At 48.5% G+C, this 26170-nt stretch overlaps 1 protein-coding gene across 7 annotated transcripts in view; it reads right to left on the reverse strand.

Annotated features, from left to right (window-relative positions):
• TRAPPC9 (trafficking protein particle complex subunit 9) overlaps positions 1-26170 on the reverse strand; it is a 745023-nt gene that overhangs the window by 565794 nt on the left and 153059 nt on the right. For all 7 annotated transcript variants that reach the window (XM_017895132.1, XM_017895131.1, XM_017895130.1 and 4 more), the window contains 4 exons: positions 16973-17118; positions 7745-7830; positions 4464-4590; positions 794-926 (listed from right to left, as the gene is read on the reverse strand). In XM_017895132.1, coding sequence (XP_017750621.1) covers positions 794-926; positions 4464-4590; positions 7745-7830; positions 16973-17118 — 492 coding nt within the window. The remainder of the gene's footprint in view (positions 1-793; positions 927-4463; positions 4591-7744; positions 7831-16972; positions 17119-26170) is intronic.

Raw genomic sequence — 26170 nt, forward strand, 5'->3', positions numbered from 1 at the left:
GGGAACTTGTAGTCCCAGCTACTCAGGAGGCTGAGGTGGGAGGATCGCTTGAACCTGGGAGGTGGAGGTTGCAGTGAGCCGAGATCACAACACTGCACTCCAGCCTGGGCAACAGAGAGGGACTCTGTCTCAAAAAATTAATTAATTAAATAATATAATATAAAAGTTTAATTAAAATCCCCCCCCCCTTTTTTTTTTGAGATGGAGTCTCGCTCTGTCACCCAGGCTGGAGTGCAGTGGCACGATCTCGGCCACTGCAAGCTCTGCCTCCCACATTCATGCCATTCTTTTGCCTCAGCCCCCCAAGTACCTGGGACTACTGGTGCCTGCCACCACACCCGGCCCCTATTTTTTTTTTTTTTTTTTTTTTTTTTTTTTAGTACAGGATGGGGTTTCTACCGTGTTAGCCAGGATGGTCTCAATCGCCTGAACCTCATGATGCACCCGCCTCGGGCCTCGCCTGGGATTACAGGCATGAGCCACCACGCCTGGCCAAAATTCCCTATATTTTAAGGGAATTCCTAAATTCCCTAATTTTGTTTTCAAAAGAATTATGATTCCAAGGCTAATTTCACATTCTCTTCTGATCATGGTAAGAGAGATTTCAAGTTTGTTCTAATTCGTTTTAAGCAAAGCATATTGATGTTGCTTATGTTAAAGAAATCCTTCACCTATATTCTAGTCATAAGAATTACAGGCTCTTTGTGCCATTAAAAAATAGAGAGAGAGAGAGGACCAAAAAAAACAATGATGCCTCAGAGCCACTCTGGTCTGTGACAGTCGTACACACTACCTGGGCAGAGAGGTGCTGATCTGTAGTCTCGGCAAAGCGGGAATGACTTCAACTGTGGAGCCACTGGTTTTTACTCCCGGCAGGTTATCCAGCAAACAGTCACTGAACACGCCGAAGACCGTGGTATGGTAACCTGGAACAGAAAATGAGCATCTTCACTCCACTGGCAAGGCTTTGGGTCTCACACCCACGGCCGAAGCAGTGCGAAGAGCACGGGGCTCCTCTCCAGAAGACCTGAGTTCTGAAGTTGCCCAGGGCCCGCTGGCACTCACCCACACTCCCGCCCTCAACCCCATGACCCTCACTGGCCCTGTAGGTGATGGGGAGGATAACAGCATCTGCATTCCTGTCACACAAGGCTGGCCTGGGTCCAAATGAAAGACTATATAAGTGAAGGTCCTTGTAAACCATAAATGTCTCCTTAATAATCAGTCTCTCACCCCTTTACTCATTTGCGTTTCAGATTTATCCATCTCTAAAACGAGAACATTAATATTATTTCCCAGGACATAATGTGACTTAATGAGTATTTGAAAAATGCTTCAAACTCTTCTGCTGAAAGATGAAAGTTCACGAGCCAATTGTTATCGTAGCTGCTGCTGATAACGGCAGATGTGCTGTATGTGTATAAGCACCATAATTTAAGATTAGCAAATTTCCCATGTTAAAAAAAAAAAAAAAAAAGTCCACTGGTTAGATAAGCACTTGAAATTGTTTAAGCAAAGCTTTAAAATGGCTTTCGAAATTTCACAAGATAATTACTATAAACAACATTCACTCTATAACAAAATTAAACAATACCCTGTGGCTAGATGCCTAGGGTGACAACATTTTTGCATTCATATGAAACTATTCCATACTAAAAGGAGAGGCAGGCACTCCCTCAAGGGCAAATCAGGGACCTTACACAGCCTCAGTCAGCCCTGCGCTCACCTCCTGCCAGCCTGAAGCTGCCCTACCAACGTAACTCCCATTCAGAGCAGCCGCGCCTCCTCTAAAGTATACCTCTTCCAAGACATCTTTAACTGGCAAACATTCTCCTCCCCAGAACCACATCCAGCACTAATGTCCCTTCTACAAAACCTGGCATGACGCGGTTTTGTCTGCTAAGCAGCCATTGTTTTGCAATTCTTAATTTAAACCATTTTCCTTTTCTTACCCGTTGCTTAAAATAACTGCCATAAAAACCCAAAAGGCTGATGACAAATAGTACATTACAATGTCTGATAATACGAGGTCAGTCCTTTCGACTTTGTTCCCAAAGCGCGCCAAAAATGAACACTCCCTAGTGTGGACCCAGGATAAACAACTAAGAACTGTGTGACTAAGGCTCTGACTCCTCATCTGTGAACATACTAGCTATGGGTTACATGTTATTCGGAATCAAGCCCTTCACTCCTCATTACTCCTCTCTCATCTATTCATATCTCCTATGCTCCACTGCCAGGCCATGGCTATGGTCCTACCTCTGTCCCTTTCTTCCTGGGTCATCGCTGAAGCTTGATCACTGGTGTCCCTGCCTCCAGTCCTTCCCATCTCAACAGGGGTCCTGGATCCTGAGGATGGCTCTGAATGGCCCACCCGACCACATCTCTCTTCAAAGAATGCAGCAGCCCCACTGCCCTCCGGAGAAAGCCGGCATCCTTTGGCACAGTGTGTAAGACCCCAGGTCGGCACTCTGCCTCCCTTCCAGCCTGTCTCATTCCTGCCACCCTGGCCTGGACCACCCACTCTGACCATCCCCAGGTTCCCCAAATGCACTATGTTCTCTCTTACCACCACGTTGTTCTTTCTGCCTGGAACTCTCTTTCTGCCCCCTGTGTACTCCCCCCACAGCCCAGCCCCATTCATTTGAATAGTCCCTAGTTAGCCTTCAAGCCTCAGGGTCACTGACCAACCCACTCTCCCCACTGGGTCCATGCCCAGAGTCATTTGCTCCCACGGCCACTCCACTCCATCTTCCTACTTGGGGCAGCACACCCTCACCTACAATGACACCTGCCTCACTCACCCGTAGGGAGCACCCTTCCAGCAAACGTTTGCTCTTCCAGCCAACAAACACATACTGAAGACCTACTGTGTGCTAGGCTCCACACTAGGCATGGAGCTGCAGCTGAGCCAGACACCCAGGGCCAGTAAGGAATCTATCGCACAGAGTCAGGAAGGAGACTACCGACCAGGGGCCTAGACCAGCGAGCACATGCCGAGGAAGGCTCCCGAAGGAAGGGAAGCCTGTGCTGAGGACTGAGGGAAGCCCAGGAGCCAACCAGAGTGATAAGCACTCAATGCGGCACAGGTAAAGCCTCAGAAAGCCTGGAAAACTGCCAGAACTAAAGAGTCTTTGGAGACTGAAGTAGGCGCAGAGGGGCAGAGAGGAGGTTGCGGAGGCCAGCAGGCGCCAGACCACAATGGGCTCCAAAGCAACACTTAAAGACTGGGCCTTGATAACAAGGGCCTGGTGACAGCTGTGAGGCTCCCAGTTGAGAGATGTCAGGAGCAGATTCGCACTAGGAAGATTGCTGGGCCACAGATGGGAAGTGGGTCTATTAGCAAGCAAAACCAGGGCAAAAACACCAGTCCCAATGCTTTTCTGACAAACCCTAGAAGAGTTATAATCTGTAAGACAGGAAGGGGCAGTGGAGGTGGACAGAAGTGGCAGTTCTCAGGAAGCACTGAGGGAGGGGACGTGGAGGTGCTGTGACAGACAACGAGGGTCAAGGATGATGCCCAAGAACCCATTAAGGCAAATGGCTGATGGGGATGCCTGCGCTGAGATGGAGGCTTGACGGGGGCAGGGGCAGCTTTGGGGAGGCGAGGTAGGGAGTTCTGGTTTGCACCTATTGTATGAGAGGTGCTCAGGAGCCAGCTGGGAAGGGCTGGAGGTGCAGGCTGGGAAGAAGCCCAGCCCTGGAAATCATCTGCACATTGGAGGAACTGGAAGACAGGAAGGTCAAGGGCATTGGTGGGATCACCTAAGATAGCCTGTGGAAGAGAAAGAGTTAACAGGGCCAGGGAACACAGGATGAGGGGTGAGGAAGGAAAGAAGTGGGGTGTGAGGAAGGCCTGGCTGAAACGGGTGGGCTGCAGAAGACAAGAGAGACCCAAATAGAAAGGCCAGAGAGCCAGTAAAGCATCCGGAGGGGCAGGCTCACAGCAGCCAGAGGAGAGGGCATGCCTAGTGGAGGGTCAGCCAGGGACTCAAAGGGCACTGAGGAGCGAATTTAGGGGAAAAAAACTGAAAAGTAGGCCCTGGATTTAGCCCAAAAAAATACTGCTTGTGACAGGAGTTTTGGTGAAGTGAAAAGGGCTGAGTCCAGGATGCAGAGGGTTAAAGGCCCCCTGCAGAGGCGGAGATTCAGCCTGTGTAGACACCCTCTGAGGAGTTCCAGCGAGAAGGAGCAGGAGGAAGGAACGCTCACTGGAGGGAGACGAAGCAGAGGGAGGAAGGGCGTGGGCAGTAGGGTCAGAGCACAGGAAGGACCCCTCCCACCACCACACATCCTGCACCTCACGAACAGGTTTTTTTCACGCTTCCTGAAGAAACACGGTCTTCATTATCTTCTAACTGGTTAGGACTGGCAGGACGGGCGATCGGCTCTGGACCTCACGGAGGCCATGCAAGGGTGCAGCAGACCCTCCTGAGCGGAAACCATGAAGGGACTCTCCTTACCGTTCACAGTGATCGTTCCAGTCGTCTGCGGGACCCCGACGAGCGTCACTGGGTACAGACCAGATTCAGCCGGAAGAGAAAGCGCCGCAGGGAGAGACTCAAACTCCACTCCGCTGGTGAGCAGCCCCTAAAACGAGCCACGCGGCATCGTAAGCCCGGACCAAACCCACTGTGCGCTCAGTTCCAAATGCGCCTCAAGACACTGGCTATGGCACATCTGGAACTGCTGGAAGAAAATGACCAACAGTCTTTATAGAAACCCACAGAGAACTTCAGAGACAGCGAACAGTGTAACGCAAAACCACCTAAACACGGTAGGCACGGCGGGTGCTCAGGCGATAAACCACAGATCCACTTGGTTTTAGCCCTGTTTGCGGTATGTTTGATATTTATCATTTTACCAAATGGGAATGTGAACACAAAGAGAAAATATTTTATTTATAAACAAAAACAAATAAAAACATGACTGGGCATGGTGGCTCACACCTGTAATCCCAACACTTGGGAGGCCAAGGTGGAAAGAACACTTAAGCCCAGGAGTTCAAGACCAACCTGGGCAACATAGTGAGACCCCCATCTCTACAAAAAAATTTAAAATTAGCCAGGGAAGGTGGCACACACCTGTGGCCCCAGCTACTTGGGAGACTGAGGTGGGATGATCACCCGAGCCCAGGAGGCTGAGGTTGCAATGATCACACCACTGCACTCCAGCGTGGGGGACAGAGTGAGACTCTATCTCAATCAATCAATCAATACAATGTGGAAATATGACACGAGTTAATATCCCTGCCATACATCTATGAGTTATCCACTTATTTCAGTATGTACTAAGCTTGCTAGTACAGGCACTAAGCTTGCTGGTGAACAAGACAGGCAGATTCCCTGGCCTCAAGATAGTGGCCCATGATTGGAAGCAATGCAGGTATGTCGGCCCTCAGGACTTCTCAGCATTGTCATAGAGGTCCTACTCAGGGCACTAAAGCGAGAAAACGGAAGAAAAGGCACAAAGGCAATTACTCACAGAAAACAAAACCAGGGTCAGAGAAAACGCTATGGAATCTACAATGAAACTTGAACTTTCTAGTACATTTAGCAAAGTGATACAGTCAGGAAAAAAAAGTTATTTCTATAGTTTAGCAATAAACAATTGGGGAAAATATCATTAACAAGCGATCAAAACCATCAACTATATTAGAATAAACCGAACAAATGACGGGCAAGGTTTCACAACAGTTACAGAACACTGTGGAGATAAAGAAGCCCTGGGCGAAGGAGGAAATCCTGGATTCTTCTTAGCGGGTTGGTTTTCTGCAGCGGTATGGTCAAAGCTACCCTGCAACTATCTCAGGTAGGACAGGACTGAGCATCTGAGTAGATGTGCTGATGTTGGGAGCCCGAGTCTCACTCGGGAAGAAATGACACACATGGATGCAGGAAGGCAAGCCCCCTCTGGAGAAGTGCCGGAAAGCAAGGGCAGATGCTACATGCATGTCTATGGTGCAGATGCAGGGATATACACATGTGTACATATATGTAGGCATATGGGCTCAGATATATATGTGCGTTCTCATGTATGTGTACATGCATACAGACTTTTCCTAACTCCGTCTACAGAAAGCACCCAGAAGCAAAGCCACTCTCTCAGCAGTGAGTACACTTAGTGCCTAGACTTGGAGCCAAGGTGTGAAATGATCTATGTGTGGAACAGATGTAGCAGGCAAGGGTGGAAGCCGAGGAGCCAATTGTCTCTAGGCAAATATATTGGCATTTATTTCCTTTGAAAATAGCTAAAGCAATATGGCCAACTGTGAACATTTTTTAAATGTGAATGGTGGATATGTGCGTGTGTAGTATTCCCTGTAACATTTGGTATGTTTAAAATACTTCCTAATTTAATTTTTAAAACTTTGCCCATGAGTTGTGGGCTATCTCCATGTGGTACTTTTTATTTTATTCCCTGCTCTTCCTCATTTGTTATAATAAGCACATATTGTTTTAAACCAGATAAAATGAAAGCTACATTTTAAGACCAAAAAAAAAAAAACAAAAATGTGTAAGAAAGAGCAGCAGGCATTTGATACTTTAACCACTTTGGGAAAAATTCTCTAAACTGCTTCTCCCTACTAAGGCTGAGACAGAAAGCCACAGGAAAGGCCTGAGCCAAATTCTACTGCAGGTCATTCCTCACCCAATAGGAGGAGAAGCACTCCTCCCAAGTGCACCTCAAGACTACAAGCTGAACATCCAGCTGAGCCTCCAGGAACTTCCAGGAGTTGCAAGCTGCAACTCAGCCTGTACTCACAGCCAGACTGTCACATCTGTCCCAGGAACCCTTCCCTGACTCTCCAGGGCCAGGCAGACTCCCCTCCACATCAGGCCTGCAACACCTCGTGCACCCCAACAGAGCCTTGATCACAGTTGCAGCAGGGACCAGGGCCTGACCATCTCTGTCCCCTCAGGGCCTTGCCTGGGGCCTGACGCGTGGCAAGAGCACTCAGCGAAATATCTGCATGAAGAGCCTGCCTCTTACCCTGAACACCAATCATAAAACTCTAAAAGACAATGTCCACTCTCGCAGCATCATCCTTTGCGTGCTGCTGAAAAGTTACACAGCAGCACCACACAGCAATGCCGAGAAGACTCGAGGGATGGAACCTACATTGGTGTGGGGAGGGTCTGTTCTGAAAACATAGAATCAGCTTAGAGGGCCAGTACAAATCTCCTTCCCCCTGACTAGAGAATTGGGTAAGCATTTCCAACAGAAGAGATTACAAAGTGAATCTTTCATACCCTACACAAAGCATAGAAATGGAATATCAGGATTTCAAAACAAGAGAAAGCTGATGATGGTGGTGTGGTCATTTATCCTTCCGTTCCACAGCTTGTTCTTCCCCAGGGCCTTGATCATCTTATCATCTTGCAGCGATAAAATAATGCTGATATCATTGAGTAGCAGGCAGAACATGGACTTTGCAACCTCAACTCATCTCATGTCAGCTTCAAAATGATTATTTCACATCTTATACCCAATCAGCTAAGCTCAGTGTGTGTTCAAATCAGAGGTTTCTTTGTAGGTTCAAATATGTGTTGAGAATCAAGCCTAAAGACACAGGAATAACAAAACACGGTCTTCATTCACAATAAGCTTATAGGCTTTGACAAAACAAACATAAAAAGAGACACATATCATAAGATGTGTGCCTCAGACATTAAGTAAAAACCTGCTTTAATGAGAAGTTTGTGTGTTAGCCCAAAAAGATCAAATGATGGGTGATACATACCATGTTTTCAACCCGAAGTTCAAACGGCATTGGGTTATACACCATCAGCTGAACTTCACACACATCTCCTTGAACCCACTGGAAATCTAGAAAATACACACACACACGTCAACAAATCCATGTATTCGTTGGCAATTTTTCACTTTCCACATGGTTTCCAATTATTCCTCCGGCAATTTATATTCTCAACGAGGCAGCAGGCTCTATGATCATCTTGAGATGGGTGAGTCAAGCTGCTTTTCCCACCGGCTTTCTCTGAAACAAAGCAAGGCAGCGGTCACCAGCGCTTTGATGCCACATGAATGGCGCTTGTCGCCACCTTCAGCATGCTGTATTCATGCCAGCATCTGTCCAGATGGCACTGTTCTTGGTACAGAGCCATAAGGCACACCGCACTTCACGGGGCCCAGAGGCTGGCAACACAGGAAGATGGCACTGGGGTCACTTGTGAGTAATACGGAGTGTGATTTGCTCTATTCCCTTAAGATTGTGGGGGGGCAGAGGGGCTTCTCCTCCCCACCCACTCCCAGGTCAACTGCAGTTCAGTACCTGTGCAGGGGCAGAGTTCTGATGACCTCCAAAACCCCCAGCCTTGGTGTGTACAACCTGGTGTGCATGCACGGTGTAATCCCCACTTCCAGTGTGAATATGATGATTAGGCTGTATTGTAAAACAAAGGTGGAAAGATTTTGCAGATGTGATTGGGACCCCAATCAGTTGACTCCGAGTTAATCAAAAGGAAGGTTGTCCTGGATGGACTTGTTCTAATCAGGTGGGACCTCACAGGAGACCATGGCCTTTCCTAGAGGGCCTGTGGAGGGGACCACACGGCAAGGGCCTAAGAGCAGTCTCTAGGAGCTGACAGCAGCACCAGCAGACAGCTGGGAGCTGAGAGCAGCACCAGCAGACAGCGGGGAACTGAGAGCAGCACCAGCAGACAGCCGGCGAGAGAACGGGGACCACGGGAAATAAATGAAGAACCACCTGAGGAGTCGTGAAAGCAGGCCCTTCCCTTAGTTGAGCCTCCAGATGAGGACACAGTCCCAGATGACACTTGGATTTCAGTCCTGTGAATCCCCGAGCAGAGGACCCAGCCGAAGCCCACACAAATCATGAGGAAGTAGATTTGTGTTGTTTTAAGCTACTGAGTCTGTGGTCATTTGTTACAAAGCAACAGAAAGCTAATTCAGCATCTGTCCCAATTTCCATCAACCCCTCTTCCCTTTACAATCTTCTCTTAGGCAAACCCGAAGGAATTTCAGAATCAATCAACAGGTGGCAGGCATATGTTAGGTGTGAGGCACTTCCACACAAGTTATCTCATTACTCAGCATAAGGACCTCCTGAGATAGGTATGATAACCCCTATCACTGCAAGGCAAACACTCAAGGTCCAAACAGGGTAATAAATTGGCCCAGGAACCACACAGCAAGCGAGAGAAGCTGCTGGATTCAGGCCTCCGAACTCAGAGGCATCCCAAGCAGACATGGGTGGCTAACAGGGCGGTGGAGGGCTTTTTCTCTAGCAGATGAGAAAGTCTGTTGACCAGAATTATTCAACTTTCACAGAGCTTTCATAAGCATGTTCTCAAGACACAGCTTTTCCCACACACTCCGCACCAAGCACCCTGCAAAGAGATGAGGACTGACTTCACCACACCTATGACATCTGACCCAGAGCTGGCATGTTGACATTGCATGAATTAATACAGTGTTCACCTGGTGAGCTAACAGCTCCCCTAATGCTTGCATCACCATGTACTCATCAGAGCCTCTGGACAATGCAGTGAATGGCTACAGTCTATGTCAGCAACACAAATGTTATGCCCGTTCTGCAAAAAAGGAGAACCCCCCTGACAGGCTGGCCTGCCTGCCCGTCCTATGGTCCTGAGAAGCAAGAGAACTGAGATTTGAACCCCAGTCTGTCTGGCTCCAAAACCTACGCTCTTTTCACCCTACTGTTTCACCTCTCAGGACTCCGGAAACTCAGGTCTTGTCCTTCCCTCATCCCAGCTTCCATGCCCCCCACTTTCTAGGCCCACCAGCTTCTGAGGACCTTCAATGGTGGGGGACTCACCTGCCCCCCTCATTCATATAAGTCAGTGGCCAGAGCACAACATGCTCCCACGCCACCTGCCCCCGGCCTCACCCAGCCTGCCTGGGGCCACTGATGGTCAGCATCCCGGCCCACTCCTCACCACAAATGAAGAAGGTCACTCTCTTTAAACAAGTGGCTAATGCCTGGCAATTAAGAAATTGCTTGCCTTATCACGGTCATGATGATGATGATGATGATAAGCCATTTAAAAAATCATTTTCTAGGGTACTGAAAAAATAACGTACACTTAGACAGTTCATGTCTACTAAAGGGTAAATCTAAGATAAATCGTTGATTACATAAAAATTTATTTTTTTTTCTTTTTTTTTCTTTTTTTTTGAGACGGAGTATCACTCTGTACCCAGGTTGGAGTGCAGTGGTGTGATCTCGGCTTACTGCAACTTTCACCTCCCGGGTTCAAGCAAGTCTCCTGCCTCAGCCTCCAAAGTAGCTGGGACTACAGGTGTGCGCCACCATGCCTGGCTAATTTTTTTTGGATTTTTAGTACAGACAGGGTTTCGCCATGTTGGCCAGGCTGGTCTCAAACTCCTCACCTCAACTAATCCCCCCACCTTGGCCTCCCAGAATACTGGAATTACAGGCATGAGCCACCACGCCCAGCCTGAAAAGTGATTTTTGCTGAAAGAAGGAGATAACCCCTTTCCACCCTCAGCATGTCAAAGCACACGGTGGCGGCCCTTCCTCACTATTTTGTCCCAGAAGTAGTGGGAAGGCACAAGAATTAATGTCCCTGAAACGCCCTCGTCTCAGGCCCTGCCCTCCCTGTTGTGGGACACACTGTGCATGCTGTCATCTGTGGACCCACAGCATCGGGTGGTAGCGTTTATTGACAAGTTCGTCTCTTTCTGCTATACTGTATGGACCCACATGGCGGGAAAGACTCCTGATTTATCAGTGCATCCCCAGCACGTAGCACAGGGCATATAACTGCTACCAAAAATGTTACTGAATCGCTGCCAGGGACTTTAGAAACATTATCTCCCTTGATCCTCAGAACCACCCTCCGTGTCAGCTTCTAATGTCCCTATTCCACAGAGGGCATGACTGCAGACCACACAGGCGGGATCAGTTGTCCACAGTCACACAGCGGGGAGCTGCAGGGCCAGGCTGCAGCCCAAGTCCACCTGACAGCCACAGCCTCTCCAGGCCACCACGCTGCCTCTGGGTCAGCAGTTGACCTTGGCACCGAGCCTGGCAGCACCACAAAGACCTATCACAAATGACAGAAGGCCTTCAAGCCAACACACTCACACTGAGGCTGCTCTTGCAGCCATCTTCGCATGGATGTAGCTCAGATGATGGCCACACCAGCCAACACACAAAGACTCGGGAACTATTCCCAGTTAAAGTGGAAAATGGTCTCAAACGCTGCCCTCAAGAGTTTCTGCATCTCTAAGACCCGATGCCACCTGCTGTGATGATACCTCCCCCAGTTATACACCAAGGTTCATTGAGAGAGACTGGAAATTTAGGTTAAAGTTATGGGATCTGTCAAGCCTCTGGGCAAGCACTCACTGATCAGTACACTGCCAAAAAGATATTAGAAGCCATGGGATATAAATTACACTTTCCTACCACACAAGCGTTATATCTCAGAAAAAAATCCTACATCATCCACTGAATTCGTCCTCAGCCCAGATGAGCAGGTACTTCTTACTATGGTGAGAAGCCATATTATAAAGGGAAAAGGCCCTGGGCATCGAGTCCTGCAACCTGGCATGGCGCCTGGGGGCTGTCACTGACAAACTTTCTGACCTGGAGCAGGTACTTACATTCGTTCAGTCTTAATTTTCTTATCTGCAAATAGGGAGTATAATGATGCCTGCAGCATCAGCATCAAATAGTTTTAAGAATCACTGGATGATGTTTGCTTAAGCCCTCTTCAACAAATACAGACTGTAATTTTCATAAAAAGAATGCTCGACAATGTCTTTTTATTTGTTTTTTGAGACAGGGTCTTGCTCTGTCACTCAGGCTGGAGTGCAGTGGTGCAGTCTTGGCTCACTATAGCCTCAACCTTCTGGGCTCAGGTGATTCTCCCACCTCAGCCTCCCAAGTAGCTTGGACCACAGGTGCCTGCCACCAGGCCTGGCTAATTTTTCATATTCTGTGTAGAGATGGGGTTTTGCCATGTTGACCAGGGTAGTCTTGAACTCCTGGGCTCAAGCAATCCACCTGCCTCAGCCTCCCAAAGTGCTGGGATTACAGGCGTGGGCCACCACACTCGGCCAACAACTTCTTAAGATTGAAAAGGAAAAGCAGAGAGGCAGGGCTTGTGATCCATGCCATCAGTGGCACAGGGCCCTGCGCCCTGGCATCTGGTTTGACGCTCTGCTGTTGTTGTCTTCAAATTCTTAGTGATGTTTGAACAAAGGCCCTGTGTTTGCATTTTGAATTGGGCCCTACAAATCACATGGCCCATCCTGAGAAGGGGAGTCTCACACCTCCAGTCTCCTAAATCACCTCTAGAAGTTTTTCTCAACAAAAGGACTGAAGCTTTCCTCAAAAGTTCTGTAGGGAAGATAGCTCATCACCAACCCTGCTGATAAGAACAGAAAAAGGCCGGCCGTGGCCTCAAGCTGTAATCCAGCACTTTTGGAGTCCGAGCGGGGGCGGATCAGCAAGGCGAGAGCAACCCACCTAGGATAACACAGTGAAACCACGTCTCCACTTAAAACAATAGACAAATGTAGCCCGGCGAAGATGGCGCGCCTGGATAGTCCAGCTACTTGGGAGGCTGAGCAGAGAATGCATGGACCCGGAGCCGGAAGCTGCAGATGCTGAGTACCAGCCACTGATCTCAAACCCAGCCCTGGCGACAGAGCAGACCCGTCTCAAAAAAAAAAAAAAAAAGAAAAAAAAAAAAAAAGAACAGAAAAAGCACCAGAGACTCAGAAGGTCCCGGGGAAGAGCCCACACTCCATAAAACACGAGTCCTGGGGCCAGGGGGGAGACAGAGGAGCCCTGAGGTGCCGCCCCACCTCACAAGCCAGAAGACCCCCTCCCAGAGAAGGAAAGGAGTTCCCACAAGAGGCCAGAAAACACATCCCCACAAAAACAGCGAGGACGGGAATTGTACCAGCTTCTCCCTGCTTACGCAACATCCTGAGTAGTATCATACGGGGCCGGCCAATCAGGCCCCGCCGCGTTTCATGCACCACGTCACCTACGCCTACGCTTCCTGATCCCTTCGGTTTCTCCAGAGCAGAGAAGCATCAGGAAGACAAGGTTGGGGGTGATCTTCAGAATCAATAGATCTGCAAAAAGGCATCTTTAAATGCATACAACACACACACAAGCATACACACACTCATACCACAACGCATTACACACAATACACACACATGCACACCCATACAGCCATAAACCACATACACATATGCATAACACAGCATACATGACAGACACACAGCATACACACAAATAGCACAACTCGCACACATACATGCATAAAACCAGACACATCAATACACACACACATACACGCAGTTGAGTCACACACGCGATACACACAAGACACACCATGCACACATACATCCATAAACACATACACATGCATACACATGCATACACACACGCATCACACACACCATACAACGCAACACACAATACACACACATGCACACATACATGCATAAACACATACACACATGCATACACACACACATACACACACACGCATACACATACACATACACACACACACAGGCATACACACAAATTCTACAGTAGACTATATAGTTAGCACTCAGGTTTTCATAAATTTTCCAAAATTCAGAATTGGCTGCACTTTTTCAAGGGCATGACCCCAGGTCTCTTTATTTTCTTCTCATTCTAACAATGACCAGCTAGAACAGCTGGAGTCGCTCCTTGCAAAGCCCACACGGCTCCTCCGAGGGAGGCTGCATCTGAGCCTCCAGAGGGCTTCCCCAGGGTCTGCGGGGCCCTCACCCCACACCCCAGTTAGCCCAGTGTTTATTGTTCATTCAAGTTCAACGTGTAAGTAACCATGTATCCCTGCTGACAGGTGTGCATTTTTAGAGACCTTTTGTTCACATTTAGTCTCGATAGTCAACTTCTCATGTTTGTGTCTTGCCTGCATGAACTGCATGACTATGGGGTCCAGGTAACAGGTCTCTCCCACACCGTTTATGCACATGAGAGGAAACCAGAGGGTACTAACAGGAACAGGACACTTGGTCTATGATGTGAAATCAAGCTTGTCACTAACTAGCTGAGTAACTTTTAGTTACTTCTAAAAGTCATTTCTCTGAGTTTGTTTCCTCATCTGAAAAGGGAAATAAAAATGAAATCTTCCAAAACTACTGGAAACTCCGTAAGGCAACATATGATAGCCTCAAAATAGGATGGCACCGTTTGAATAAAATAAATGATGACCATTTTTAAAAGCACAAGGTTCTTTGAGTACTCCTTCCCTAGTTATGCCCTTTATCTTAGCAAACAACTTCATTTTTTCTGAAGCACTTTATTTTATTTTATTTTATTTTATTTTTTTTTTTGAGACGGAGTCTCGCTCTGTCACCCAGGCTGGAGTTCAGTGGCCGGATCTCAGCTCACTGCAAGCTCCACCGCCCGGGTTTATGCCATTCTCCTGCCTCAGCCTCCCGAGTAGCTGGGACTACAGGCGCCCGCCACCTCGCCCGGCTAGTTTTGTATTTTAGTAGAGACGGGGTTTCACTGTGTTAGCCAGGATGGTCTCGATCTCCTGACCTCGTGATCCGCCCGTCTCGGCCTCCCAAAGTGCTGGGATTACAGGCTTGAGCCACCGCGCCCGGCCAAAGCACTTTATTTTTTAAGGCATTCAGATAATTTACAAATTGTTAATGGAGTTTATTATGAGATCCTTACAGAAGCTAAGAGCTAGTAATATACGAGAAATGCTCATCAAGACAATGTGCTGGCTGGACGCAGAGGTCCCCACCTGTAACCCCAGCTCTCTAGGAGGCCGAGGCAGGCGATTCACTTGACTCCAGGAGTTCGAGACCAGCCTGGGTAACATGGCGAAACCCCGTCTCTACAAAAAATACAAAAATGGGTGGGTATGGTAGTGTGCACCTGTGGCCCCAGCTCAGGAGGCTGAGGCAGGAGGATCAATTGAGCCCAGGAGGCTGAGGCGGCAGTGAGCCCTAATTGCACCACTGCACTCCAGCCTGGATGACAGAGCTAGACCCCGTCTCAGACAAAAAAAAAAAAGATCACGTGCCACATGCAATGCTCTTCTTATTGTTCCTTCTGCCTTGAATTCTGCCATGCCCTGCCAGCAACAGGAAACGCATAGTGAGATCTAGGCCCCCCTGTGAGTTCTTGGACAAGACACTTAAACATCCAGAATCAGTTTCCCTGCCTATAAAATCTATAAAATGGGATCCATAATATGTACCCCATCCATTCATTCCTTCTTCTGTCACTGCTCCAGGGGCTGGGGAGACAGCAGCCGCACACAGCCTGACAGAATTCTGGCTTCAGGTGATACTGCGGGGCAAAGCGTCAATGGGCCAGTGTGGATCTGAGCTGGAGAAAAGCTGAGAAGAGAATCCCGGGCCAGTGTGGATCTGAGCTGGAGAAAAGCTGGGAAGAGAACCCCAGACAGCGCCGCTAGAGACGGCGGGAGGAGTGGCCTGCGAGGCGCTGGGATCAGAAAATGCCCCTCTGAGGGAGGGGGCATGTGAACAGAGACCAAAAGGATGTGACAACAAGAGAGCCAATGACAGAGGGGCAGGGGACGAGTTCCTGGCAGAGGAAAGAGCGAGCCCCAAAGCCCTGGGCCTGGAACAAGCCTGTTTCTTTCCAAGACCCGAAAGGAGTGGCTGTGGCTAAACCAGAGTGATGGTGGCAGGAGGCGGCATGAAAAGCCCGACAGAGAGGGAAGGGTGTGGGCAGGGCGGGGTCAGGGAGCGCCTGCAGTCCGTAACTCGGGGTGTGGGTGAGCTTGCGAGTGCAAGAGGAAGCCTCTGTCCTGGAAAGAAAAGCATGGTGGAAAAACGAGCTGGAATGCCTTTTTCCTAAATCGGAGTTAAAGGAATTAAGAGTAGAAATAAAGAAACAGAAGGAGAAGAAAGCACTGGATATCAAACGCAGAGTGCCACGGTCGTGCGGGCCTTCCGCGCATACTCCTCGGAGGCCCCGGCAGTCGCCAAACAGCGGCCAGCCTCTAGGCCCTCAAGGTTCTGTCACAGGACATGTGAGCTCAACCAGCAGTGGTCCCCAGTGACAAGAAATCACAATCTCCTGCAAGAGGCCTCAGGCGTGTCTTTGTGGCAGCAAGGGACAGGGAGCTCGGCGCCACAGCCGGGCTCCGGGAAGGACACCAAGAAACAGGGCCGGCGGTGCATGCTGAGCCCTGGTGCAGGAGGGACGAGCGCTCAGACACGGGAAAGCTCAGGAGAGACTGTCCACTTCCAGTCTCTCCCACAGCACAGCTGAACCCCAGGACTGGCTACCCTGATCACCTGTGTTCACAAACGAACAGAACACAATGACCTCATCCCCCACTCAATCCTGAACACAACCCAACCCTGAATCTTTCTCTGATGATTCAAAAGTCACTTCAGCCCTTGGAAAATCAGTCTACATCTCCGATTATCACTCTTCTGTAGTTCACATAAGTCTCAGTTAACAGAAGTCTTTATGGTTTCTAGAACTTTCACAAAATTACCTTATATGAAATAGATTTTTAAAAATCAGATCTATGGGCAATTGCCTGCCAAAAGCAGCAAATCAAATAAACTTCCTTGACAGACTACACACACACACACACACACACGTGTGCACACATCCACACATGCACACTCACAAATACACATGAACACACATATGCATGCAAGCACACATGTATGCACACAGGCACACACACATATGCATGTATGCACACATCCACACATGCACACACCCACACATATGCACACATGCACACATCCACACACACGCATGCATGCACACATGCACACACACGTATGCGTGCACACATCCACACATACACGCACACACACACATGCATGAACTGGCCCAAAATTCTGTTCTAAAAATCTAGAGAAGCCATTGGAAATCAGGTGGCATAGCACGGTGGGAAAGCCAGGATCAACATCCTACCTATTTTCTTGTTCCGCTCCTCTCCACGGTTGTGTGCGATAATTGGTGAATAGATGAAGGGACTTTTGGTCGACACGTTCTGGCCCAGCAAGCTCTTCATTTTGTGTGGCCGGAGGCTGGCAGGGAGATTCAACAGTTTCACATGCCTGTTGTTTCAAACAGAACACAAATACTTCAACTGTCTTGTTAGCTTGGTTTCAGAATAAACACAACCAAACATGATGTGTCAGAAAAACAGTAAATCGGTCAGAAAGAAGATAAATGCAGGGAGGAAAAGCACTCCGAGGCAGCAGGACAGAGCAGGAAAGCGTTGCAAGAGTAACTCAACACTCTCCCAGAGAGGGGAAATCGCTCCCTGGAACTCGGGGAGCAGCCACTTCCCACTAGGGGCTCCTGAACTGGGCCCGAGGGTGGTCTGGAATCAGAAAGGCCAGCTTGCAATCTCGCTGCACACTTACCAGCTGTGTGCCTCTGGGCACGTGCCTTGACGTCTCTAAGATGTAGGTTCCTTGTGTATAAAGTGCAGGTGGGGCCACCACCTTCCCCGTGGACCCGTGGGGAGGATCCAGCTAAAGACTCCTAGCACGGGGCCCACTGCTCGGCCCAGAATGGCTCTTCTCTCTTTGCCTCTCCCTTTCCCGAGGGACCTGCCTGCAGCAAGTGGCAGCCAGACCCTGACCCATGGGAAGAGATGGCACCCATGAGAAGGTCAACAGCACCCTCTGCTCTACTCGCATGCATGACTGCCTCTCCAGCAGCAGCATCTGCATCTGACATTGCTTCCCACAGCATCCCAGCCGTGGATGTCTGCCAATCTATACTCATGCTCGAATTCATCCAGCTAACATTAAGATAAATGTACCAATCCATGGAGCCTGAGTGTGATCAGGCACTGTGCTAACCACTGCATATGTATTATCTCACTGAAACATCACAACCACCTTCTTAGTTTGGGTACTACTACTATTGTCTCCATGTCATCAATAAGGAAATTCACACAGGAGGGACCAAGTATATTGCCCCAAATCCTCCAACTCCCCCATGGCTGAAAGCAATAACAATAGGTGACACTATGCTCTTAAACCATAGCACTAGAAGGTGCTGTTGCCCTTGTGACCAGTTTGGGAAGACGGTGGTAGGATCTGGAACACTCCTGGACGTCAGACAGAAAGGACGAGGGGTGGAGGTGGGAAAATAGGAAGACGGATAGTGACACTGATTGTGATGAATCTACGGGCTCCCCACCCCCCGCCTCCTGGCCTCTGCAGGAAGGTGAGGCCACCTGAGGAGCTCTGGCCAGTAGGTTGTGAGTGGGAGCCACCGAGGCCTCTGTGAGACACACCCTCTAGAGCGATGGGCCAGCCCCCAGCTCTCGCCTTCGGCCACACGGCCATGGCGATCCTGGAGGCTGGACATTGAGAAGGTGGAGCACCAGACAGATGCAGCCTGGAGCACACAGCAACCTCCCAGAGCTCAGCTGCCCTGGAGAGCCGCCCAACCTGCATCAAACTTGTGTGAGTGAGGCAGAAACTGTTGTTACAGTAAATCATGAAGACTTCAGGGTTGATTTTTCTGCCACAGTGCACCCTAACCTATACTATGTAATAACAACTGCCTTACCGAATCCACAAAATCACCACCTCTCTCAGTGAGGAGGGACCTCAGGTGCCTTGTTCCATCCTGCCCTGTGCAAAGCATGCCTACAGCACTCAGCAGACAATCCCCGCCAGAGACCCTCATCCCAGCCCTGGGGAGCCTGCCATGTGCGTGGCTCTCTCCCACCACCCTCAGTGACTCATGGCAGGAGATGGTGCTCACCCCGTGCCCTCCAGACCAAGGGCACCCCCAGCACATGCCCCTCAGCTCCCTTCACTTTGTGTGCCCTTCATTATGCCTTTATCATAGAGGATCAGAACCATTTCATTCTGTATCTGTTTCCACTCAGCTGTGAGCCTGCTGAGGACAGGGGCACCAGGGCCTTATCTGTCTCTAGCTGCAGAACTAATAAAATCGTACTTGGCCTATGAAGCTGCCAACAGTAAAGCAGAAGTCTAGGGATAAAGTGTCCAAGACAAGGATGATTTTGACAGAGTCCATTTGGAAACTGCTGACACCATAAAAACCTGACTTCCCTCAGGAGCAGCAGCCATCGGGCCGTGCAAAGCATCGCAGAGTGCTGATCAGGAAAGTGACGCCAGACAAACTGGTCAAGAGGAATGACAGCCAAAAACCACTCACCTTTTGTTTCCTGGTTTTTAATTCATCAACCTTATTCACAGGGAAGTGTATCTAAGAAGAGACGGGTGGGGACTACAGCTGGCCTCTAGTGCCTTGTGTGTGTGACAGCGTGGAGGCCGCTTGCTCCGAGTCCGGAGTAACTGAGCGAGCTGGAAGGGGCGACCGCGCCAGCTGTAGCAGCAAGGTGGGGCCAGCCGCTCCCCTCCTGAATGCTGCTATACATTTCTTATCAGCGCCAAACAGCTCTGGTTTAAGAAATTCTTGAGGAAGGTTATGGCTTGGCCGCCAGACCATGTATGGGAGCTCAACGTTAGCTCTCAGAAAAGAAAATACTCAATGAATCCCACTCGCCCATCACTGCCCCCGAATTAAAGACTCACTGGTTAACTGGAAATGGCACTGAAACTCTATTCCACTTCCTTAATAATAATCCAGGACTTACAGTGTGTTCATCATCTACATGCTTACTAGGGGCGTGACAGTCTACTGTTGGCTACTGTGTACACACTTTATCGTTTTTGCAGAGAATTCCATAAGGAAGGAAAAAAGATCGCGTATAGTTCTATCAGAACCATCCTCTGCTTTAACTCTGGGCAACAGTAACAGGATGTGGGCTCGGCCGCCTCCTGGCAGATGAGATCACGCTTGGCCACTACCGTCTCCTCGCAATTAGCCTTGGGCCAAAAGTGCATCTTAGACACTCAATAAATATTTGATCAATCGAATTTTGGAATAGAATTGAAATAGGGATGTACTTTGGCTCCTTTTTCATTACCTGCATCATAATTACTTGAAACCATCTTTGGGTGAGCCTAGTTCATGCTCCCATGCTACAGAGAACAAGTAAGTATTTTCCTGTAAATTGCTAAAATAGTTTTATTGTCAAATACTAAGAAAGGCCTCAAGGGAAAAGAAAATGGCTCTGATCATCTATTCTAAAACCAAAGTCATAATTATGAGCCATCCCCAGCAGTAAATTCGTTTACATTTAACAATTCTATATAGCAGGTCTGATAATTTACTCACCAATGTAGACATTTTTCAAATAACTTATCCTGTAACACTAACAGGAGCTTTAGTCTTCAGGTGCACATATTCCTGAGCTCTTCTTATGTCATAGGGGTTGACCTGCAATGCCTGACTTAAATTCTTTTTTTTTTTTTTTTTTTTAAGTTGGAGTCTCGCTCTTGTCGCCCAGGCTGGAGTGCAATGGCATGATCTTGGCTCACTGCAACCTCCACCTCCTGCGTTCCAGTGATTTTCTTGCCTCAGCCTCCCAAGTAGCTGGGACTACAGGCACCCACTACCACGCCCGGCTAATTTTTGTATTTTTAGTAGAGATGGGGTTTCGCCATGTTGGCCAGGCTGGTCTCAAACTCCTAACCTCCAGTGATCTGCCCACCTCGGCCTCCCAAAGTGCCGGAACTACAATTATGAACCACCGCACCCAGCCCCAATTTTTTTTTAATTACACTGGTAAAATTCAGGTTTCCAGGCATAGGATGTTGAAGTGTTTGGTTGATATATGAAGATAGTCCCAGACTTTTTTCCTAAGGAAGTACCCAGGAAGTGCCCAGGCTTCCCTTCAGGTGGAGATGAGAAACAAGGATTTAGGAAAAGGGGGACAACCCTACATGTGATGTGGACATTTAACCACTGTACACAGATTCACTGTAGGCCTGCCATGGACCAGGTACTGAGGGCACCAACAGCACGGGCCTGCTCCCCTCGCTTGGCGTCAGCAGACACCTACCAGCTCTTCCTGACGCCTGAGAACGTGACCCTGGATTATCTGTTGCCCACCTCCTGCCAAAAGCTCACTTATAAGAAATGGCATTCATGAAGGAGTGTGTGATGCACAGCGGCCCGCCTGTTATCCTAGATGCTGGCAACAGGGGGGCTAACGCAAGCCAGGCAACAGCAGGCCACACTGTGTTCTCTGGGAGAGCTGCCTTCATCCCCTGGTGCTCCGGCCCCATGCCCTCAGTGTGCGTTGCTGAATGCTAACAGCAAAACAACGTCAGACACTTGCCCAGATCTTCGTGGGGATGTTGCTGAGCATGTTACTCGAAACATCAGAATGTTCTCTTTGAGATAATCCACTAAAGGGGTTTCCCACCTCATTGCTGGGAAGAGATGCATTTCCCCAGTGTGACTGATACATGCCTATTCTCGAGAGAGAGAGGCTCTTGTAGCCAATCACGCTTCCTTCTTGTCAGTTACCTCAGAATCGTGCTCTCTCCCATCTCCAGCCATTTTGTTGGACATTATAAATTCCAGGTACTAACAGAACTTGTCACTTTAATTTTCTATCCCACTGTTATTTTCCCTTCACTCTGGTTACCTGAACTTGTTCTTTTTTGAGAGACAAAGAGAGAGAGAGAGTCTCGCACTGTCACCCAGGTTGGAGTGCAGTGGTGTGATCTCTGCTCACTGCAACCTCCGCCTCCTGGGTTCAAGCAATTCTGGTCCCTCGGCCGCCCAAACAGCTGGGACTCCAGGCACGCGCTACCCCATCCGACTAATTTTTTGTATTTTTGGAAGAGATGGGGTTCTGCTATGTTGGCCAGGCTGGTCTCGAACTCCTGAGCTCAGGCAATCCACCTGCCTCAGCCTCCCAAAGTGCTGGCATTACAGGCGTGAGCCACTGCACCCGACCCAGGAATTTAAAAAACTAACTAAATAGCTACATATCTGCATTTCTTGAGGGAGTGATGGACCTAATTCATTTGATTTAATTTAACATGTACAAGCAAAAGTACAAACTGACAGGGAATGGTAAGGTGACATCTAATTAGAGGAAAATTCCCGGAAACTTCTGTAAGAACTCATGTCTGCAAAGAGTTTTTCTGCTTATAAAACACTTTCCCAAACATTTCATTTGATCCATGCATGGGAGGTATGTCTCATCAACCTCAGTCCAAGAAGAGGAAGTTAAATCGTTCAAAGTCACACAACTAACTACAGAATGTGGGATGGGAATATAAGACTACTAAACAAAAGCCAGTGGCTTTTCCAATTTTACACGAAGGGGGTTTATTGGCACTTGGCATAAATATGTCAATGCATTTTAGTTACTATCCTTCCTTTCTGAAACCTACAGAGATGCGTACACATCAGTATCCCTCACACATCATCATGACAGTCTTAGAGGAGGAAGTGGCATACAGTCTGTTCCAGAAGTATGGCCCACAGCATATATTGGGAGAAAAAAGATCTTGCTTTGACAAGAAAAAGAAAAGTGCTGGAGGCTAAAGAATTACGGAGGCCAGGCACAGTGGCTCACACCTGCAATCCCAGTACTTTGGGAGGCCAAGGCGGGCAGATCACGAGGTCAGGGGTTTGAGACCCGCTTGGCCAACATAGTGAAACCCTGTCTCTACTAAAAATACAAAAATTAGCTGGGCATGGTGGCATGTACATGTAGTCCCAGCTACTCAGGAGGCTGAGGCAGGAGAATTGCTTGAACCTGGGAGGCAGAGGTTGCAGTGAGCCTAGACTGCACCACTGCACTCCAGCCTGGGCAACACAGCAAGACTTTGTCTCAAAAAAAATAAAAACAATTATGGAGCAAGGACATCACATCTGTCCTAATTCTCCCTACTTTCAAATGGCAAAAACTTAGGAGAAAGGCATGAAAAGCTAATCTGGCCAGCACATTACAGTGTGCACGTTTTTATCTACGGGTGAAAATTAGTCTCATATAAAACATGAGCCTATTTATTAGTAAGAATGGAAGCATATAACCAGCCTTCTGCATCAGAAAGTGTCACAATTCCAAGGAAGAGAACATGCAGTTCATAATGCGTGCACTCCCTTCAAGGCTGTGCTTTTCCAAGGTATGCTTTCTGACTTGGGAAGGGCAGCTACTCATCAATGCATTTTCTTGACTCATAAGCATTACAGGTCACAAACCGAAACCAGGACTTTTGATCTGGAGCAGTGTGGTGGGATGAGTGGGCCTTGGGTGTCACTTGCTATTGTGGCCTTGTCAGTTGCCTCCTAACATCCACTTGCTTCTTCTCCTGTGCCCAACTATTCCTAGGTTTTGCTTTAGGGGAACTATACATGGTCTCCTTGCAGCCATGTGGTTTGCGGGGACTCAGTTCAATCTGAGCACATAACTCCATGAGGGGCAGTGAAAAACAAAAGGACATTCTCCCCCTGAAAGAAAGCAGTGTTCCTTTACAGGTGTTACTAAAAGGCACCTGCTCTCTTTTTCTGGACACAGTAGTGAGAGGATGTGAGGCCTGGAGCTGATGAGCCACTCTGATAGCACCTGGGGCCTGCAACTAAAGCCAACACTGCAGAGGACAGAGCTCAGAAGGAAAGAAACCAAGTTTTGATGAGGTTGTTTGAGCCCTGACTCCAGCCCTACCTGAATTCCTCCCTGAACTTTCCAGGTACACGTGCCATAAATTATTTTTGCCTAAGTTAGTCTGGTTTCTATCAGTTGCTATTACAAAATATTCTAAGGGATCCAACTATTTACTCGTTCAACACACAAGGTCACCTGGGGGCTACAAAGACACAGAAGAGAGAAGGACCCAAAATGTCAACAAAGATGCACAGTCAAGTTCCATAAGCGCCACGGAAGAAAGATATGGCATATACTGTTGGCTGGCTGACCAAGCACCAATTTCTGACCCCATTCTCATTCCCCACCTATATCACAGATTCTAGGAAAGCTAAACATTTATTTTCTCAGCCTGTCTTGCAATTAGAGGTGGCTATGAGACACACTGCCTGTTAATGAGATGGGGGCAGAAGCCTACTCGAATCTGTCAAGAACATTTTTGCTTCCCTATTAAGCAAAAGATAGACATCCCTAGACCTGCCCCTTCTCCTTTCTTTCTGCCTTGGATGTAGATGTGTTATCTGGAGCTGCAGCAGCCATCTGGTAATCATGAGGTAAAGACAGAATTACAGAGAGGCCACCTGTTTCCAGCTTCTTAATAGACTAGAAAAATAACTTTCTATTGACTATCTACTACTAGGTCTTTTGTCCTTTACAGTCAAAATAATTACTAACTTACAAAGACAATATAGTCATTTCTACCTGGGTGGCTCCAGAAAAGGCTTTACAGAGGACATAATCCTTGAACTAAAATCGTGAAAGATGACTAAGTATCGTCCAGGCAGCACAGGGAAGCACAGGCATTCCAAGCCAGAGATAAAGCCTAGATGTAGGAACAAAGCCGGGCACACATTTGGCCCACTCTAAGTATTTCCACAAGGGAATGCAGGAGCGCAGGACCAGGGAAATAGGGGGCCCACAATCAAGTCTGGAGACAGGGCAGGTCACAGAGGCCCTGCAAGCCATGCAAAGCAAGTACATTAGAGTCTGTTCTCTAAGCGGTGGGGAGCAGAGCAGGCTGCGAGATATTCCGGCTCTCCAAATGTTCCAGAGACATTCCCTTTCATCTGACCAGTCGTGCTGATGTGCCGTGGGTTTACTACACTGAATCTCAGGCAGCTCTTCTTCCCAGTCTTCAACGAGACCAGGTACGATCCACGTGATGAAGGAGTCCCCAGGACACTTAGGGGTTACGTCTCTAGCTAAAGTCTTCAGAAAACCATCACGAATAAGTTTACACAGATGCTGAGTCATACCTAAAATCAGATTTTTGAACACAACCCATGGCCGGGCGTAGTGGCTCACGCCTGTAATCCCAACACTTGGAGGGGGCCGAGGCAGGCGGATCACAAGGTCAGGAGTTCGAGACCAACCTGGTCAATACGGTGAAACCCCGTCTCTACTAAAAATACAAAAATTAGCTGGTTGTGGTGCCATGCGCCCGTAGTCCCAGCTACTCAGGAGGCTGAGGCAGAAGAATCACTTGAACCCGGGAGGTGGAGGGTGCAGAGAGCCAAGATTATGCCGCTGCACTCCAGCCTGGGCAACAGAGCAAAACTACATCCCCCTCCAAAAAAAAAACCACAGTCCATGACCACACCAGGCAAGAGCAATGGCACCAGGATGCCAGGCAAGACTCAGCTGTTTGCAGGGAGCTCCGCCATAGGGGCCACAGGACCCTAACAGTGAAAGAGACGCACTGCCCAGGAAAGGGATGCTCACAGAAGATTTGGAAAACAGCACCTGCCCAAATGGTAGACTTTTATACTTTCACCCAATCTGTCTTTTCTAATGTTTTAACAGCCGAGGGACCAAGATGTGAATGTTACAGTACTGTTCAATGTGCTGTTTGAAAACACAGGTGAAAAAACGTCTCCAAGAAGAAAACTAAGACGTACTGAGCGCTTCCCAGGCGCTAGGCATGGTGCTCTGTGCTTTCGTGTGCCTCTGCTCAGCTGAAACAAAAACAAACCACCCTGTGTGGGGCAATGTTTAAGCCTCGCTTAAAGATGAAGAAAACGAAGTGTAAAGAGGCTGCTTCTTTACCAAGGCCATGCACAAGTGAGAGTGACCCCACGGCCTCTCGCTTCACTCCAGGGTTGCCTGGCGGGCTGTGAGGAGAACAAGCAAGCTTCTTCCTTGGTTCCAATGACCAATCATCCCCAGCTTCAGGGACAAGAAGCCTGAGCTCCTGGATATCTACACACAGCACCAAACACCTAGAATGTTCTGTAAGCTTCATAACATTCTACTAGGCAAGGTTTTCTAAATTTAAAAATGATTCAAGTCATGATGTAAATATAAAATTATTAAGAAAGGCTTTTCTAGGCCTTAATCTTTAAAAAATGAATCATGCCCTTAATCCCAAGTCAAATACGTTCAGCTCTAAGTCTTAGTCATAGAAAAGCCTCAAAGGCCCTTTCCTCCACAGCCTACATCAGTGCTGAGCAAGCACTGGGCACGCAGGGCAGCCACGCCATTCCTGGGCCCTCCGTACAGCGGTGCTGCAAGTCCCTCTGGACATTCTGAGGAGCAGCCAGAGCAACTTCTCAGGCCGCAGCCACGCCGTTTGGATGCTGCTCTTTGCAGGTCTGCCTGATGAA

Source organism: Rhinopithecus bieti, unplaced genomic scaffold, assembly GCF_001698545.2.
Source record: "Rhinopithecus bieti isolate Rb0 unplaced genomic scaffold, ASM169854v2 scaffold_25940, whole genome shotgun sequence".
NCBI classification, from domain to species: domain Eukaryota; kingdom Metazoa; phylum Chordata; class Mammalia; order Primates; family Cercopithecidae; genus Rhinopithecus; species Rhinopithecus bieti.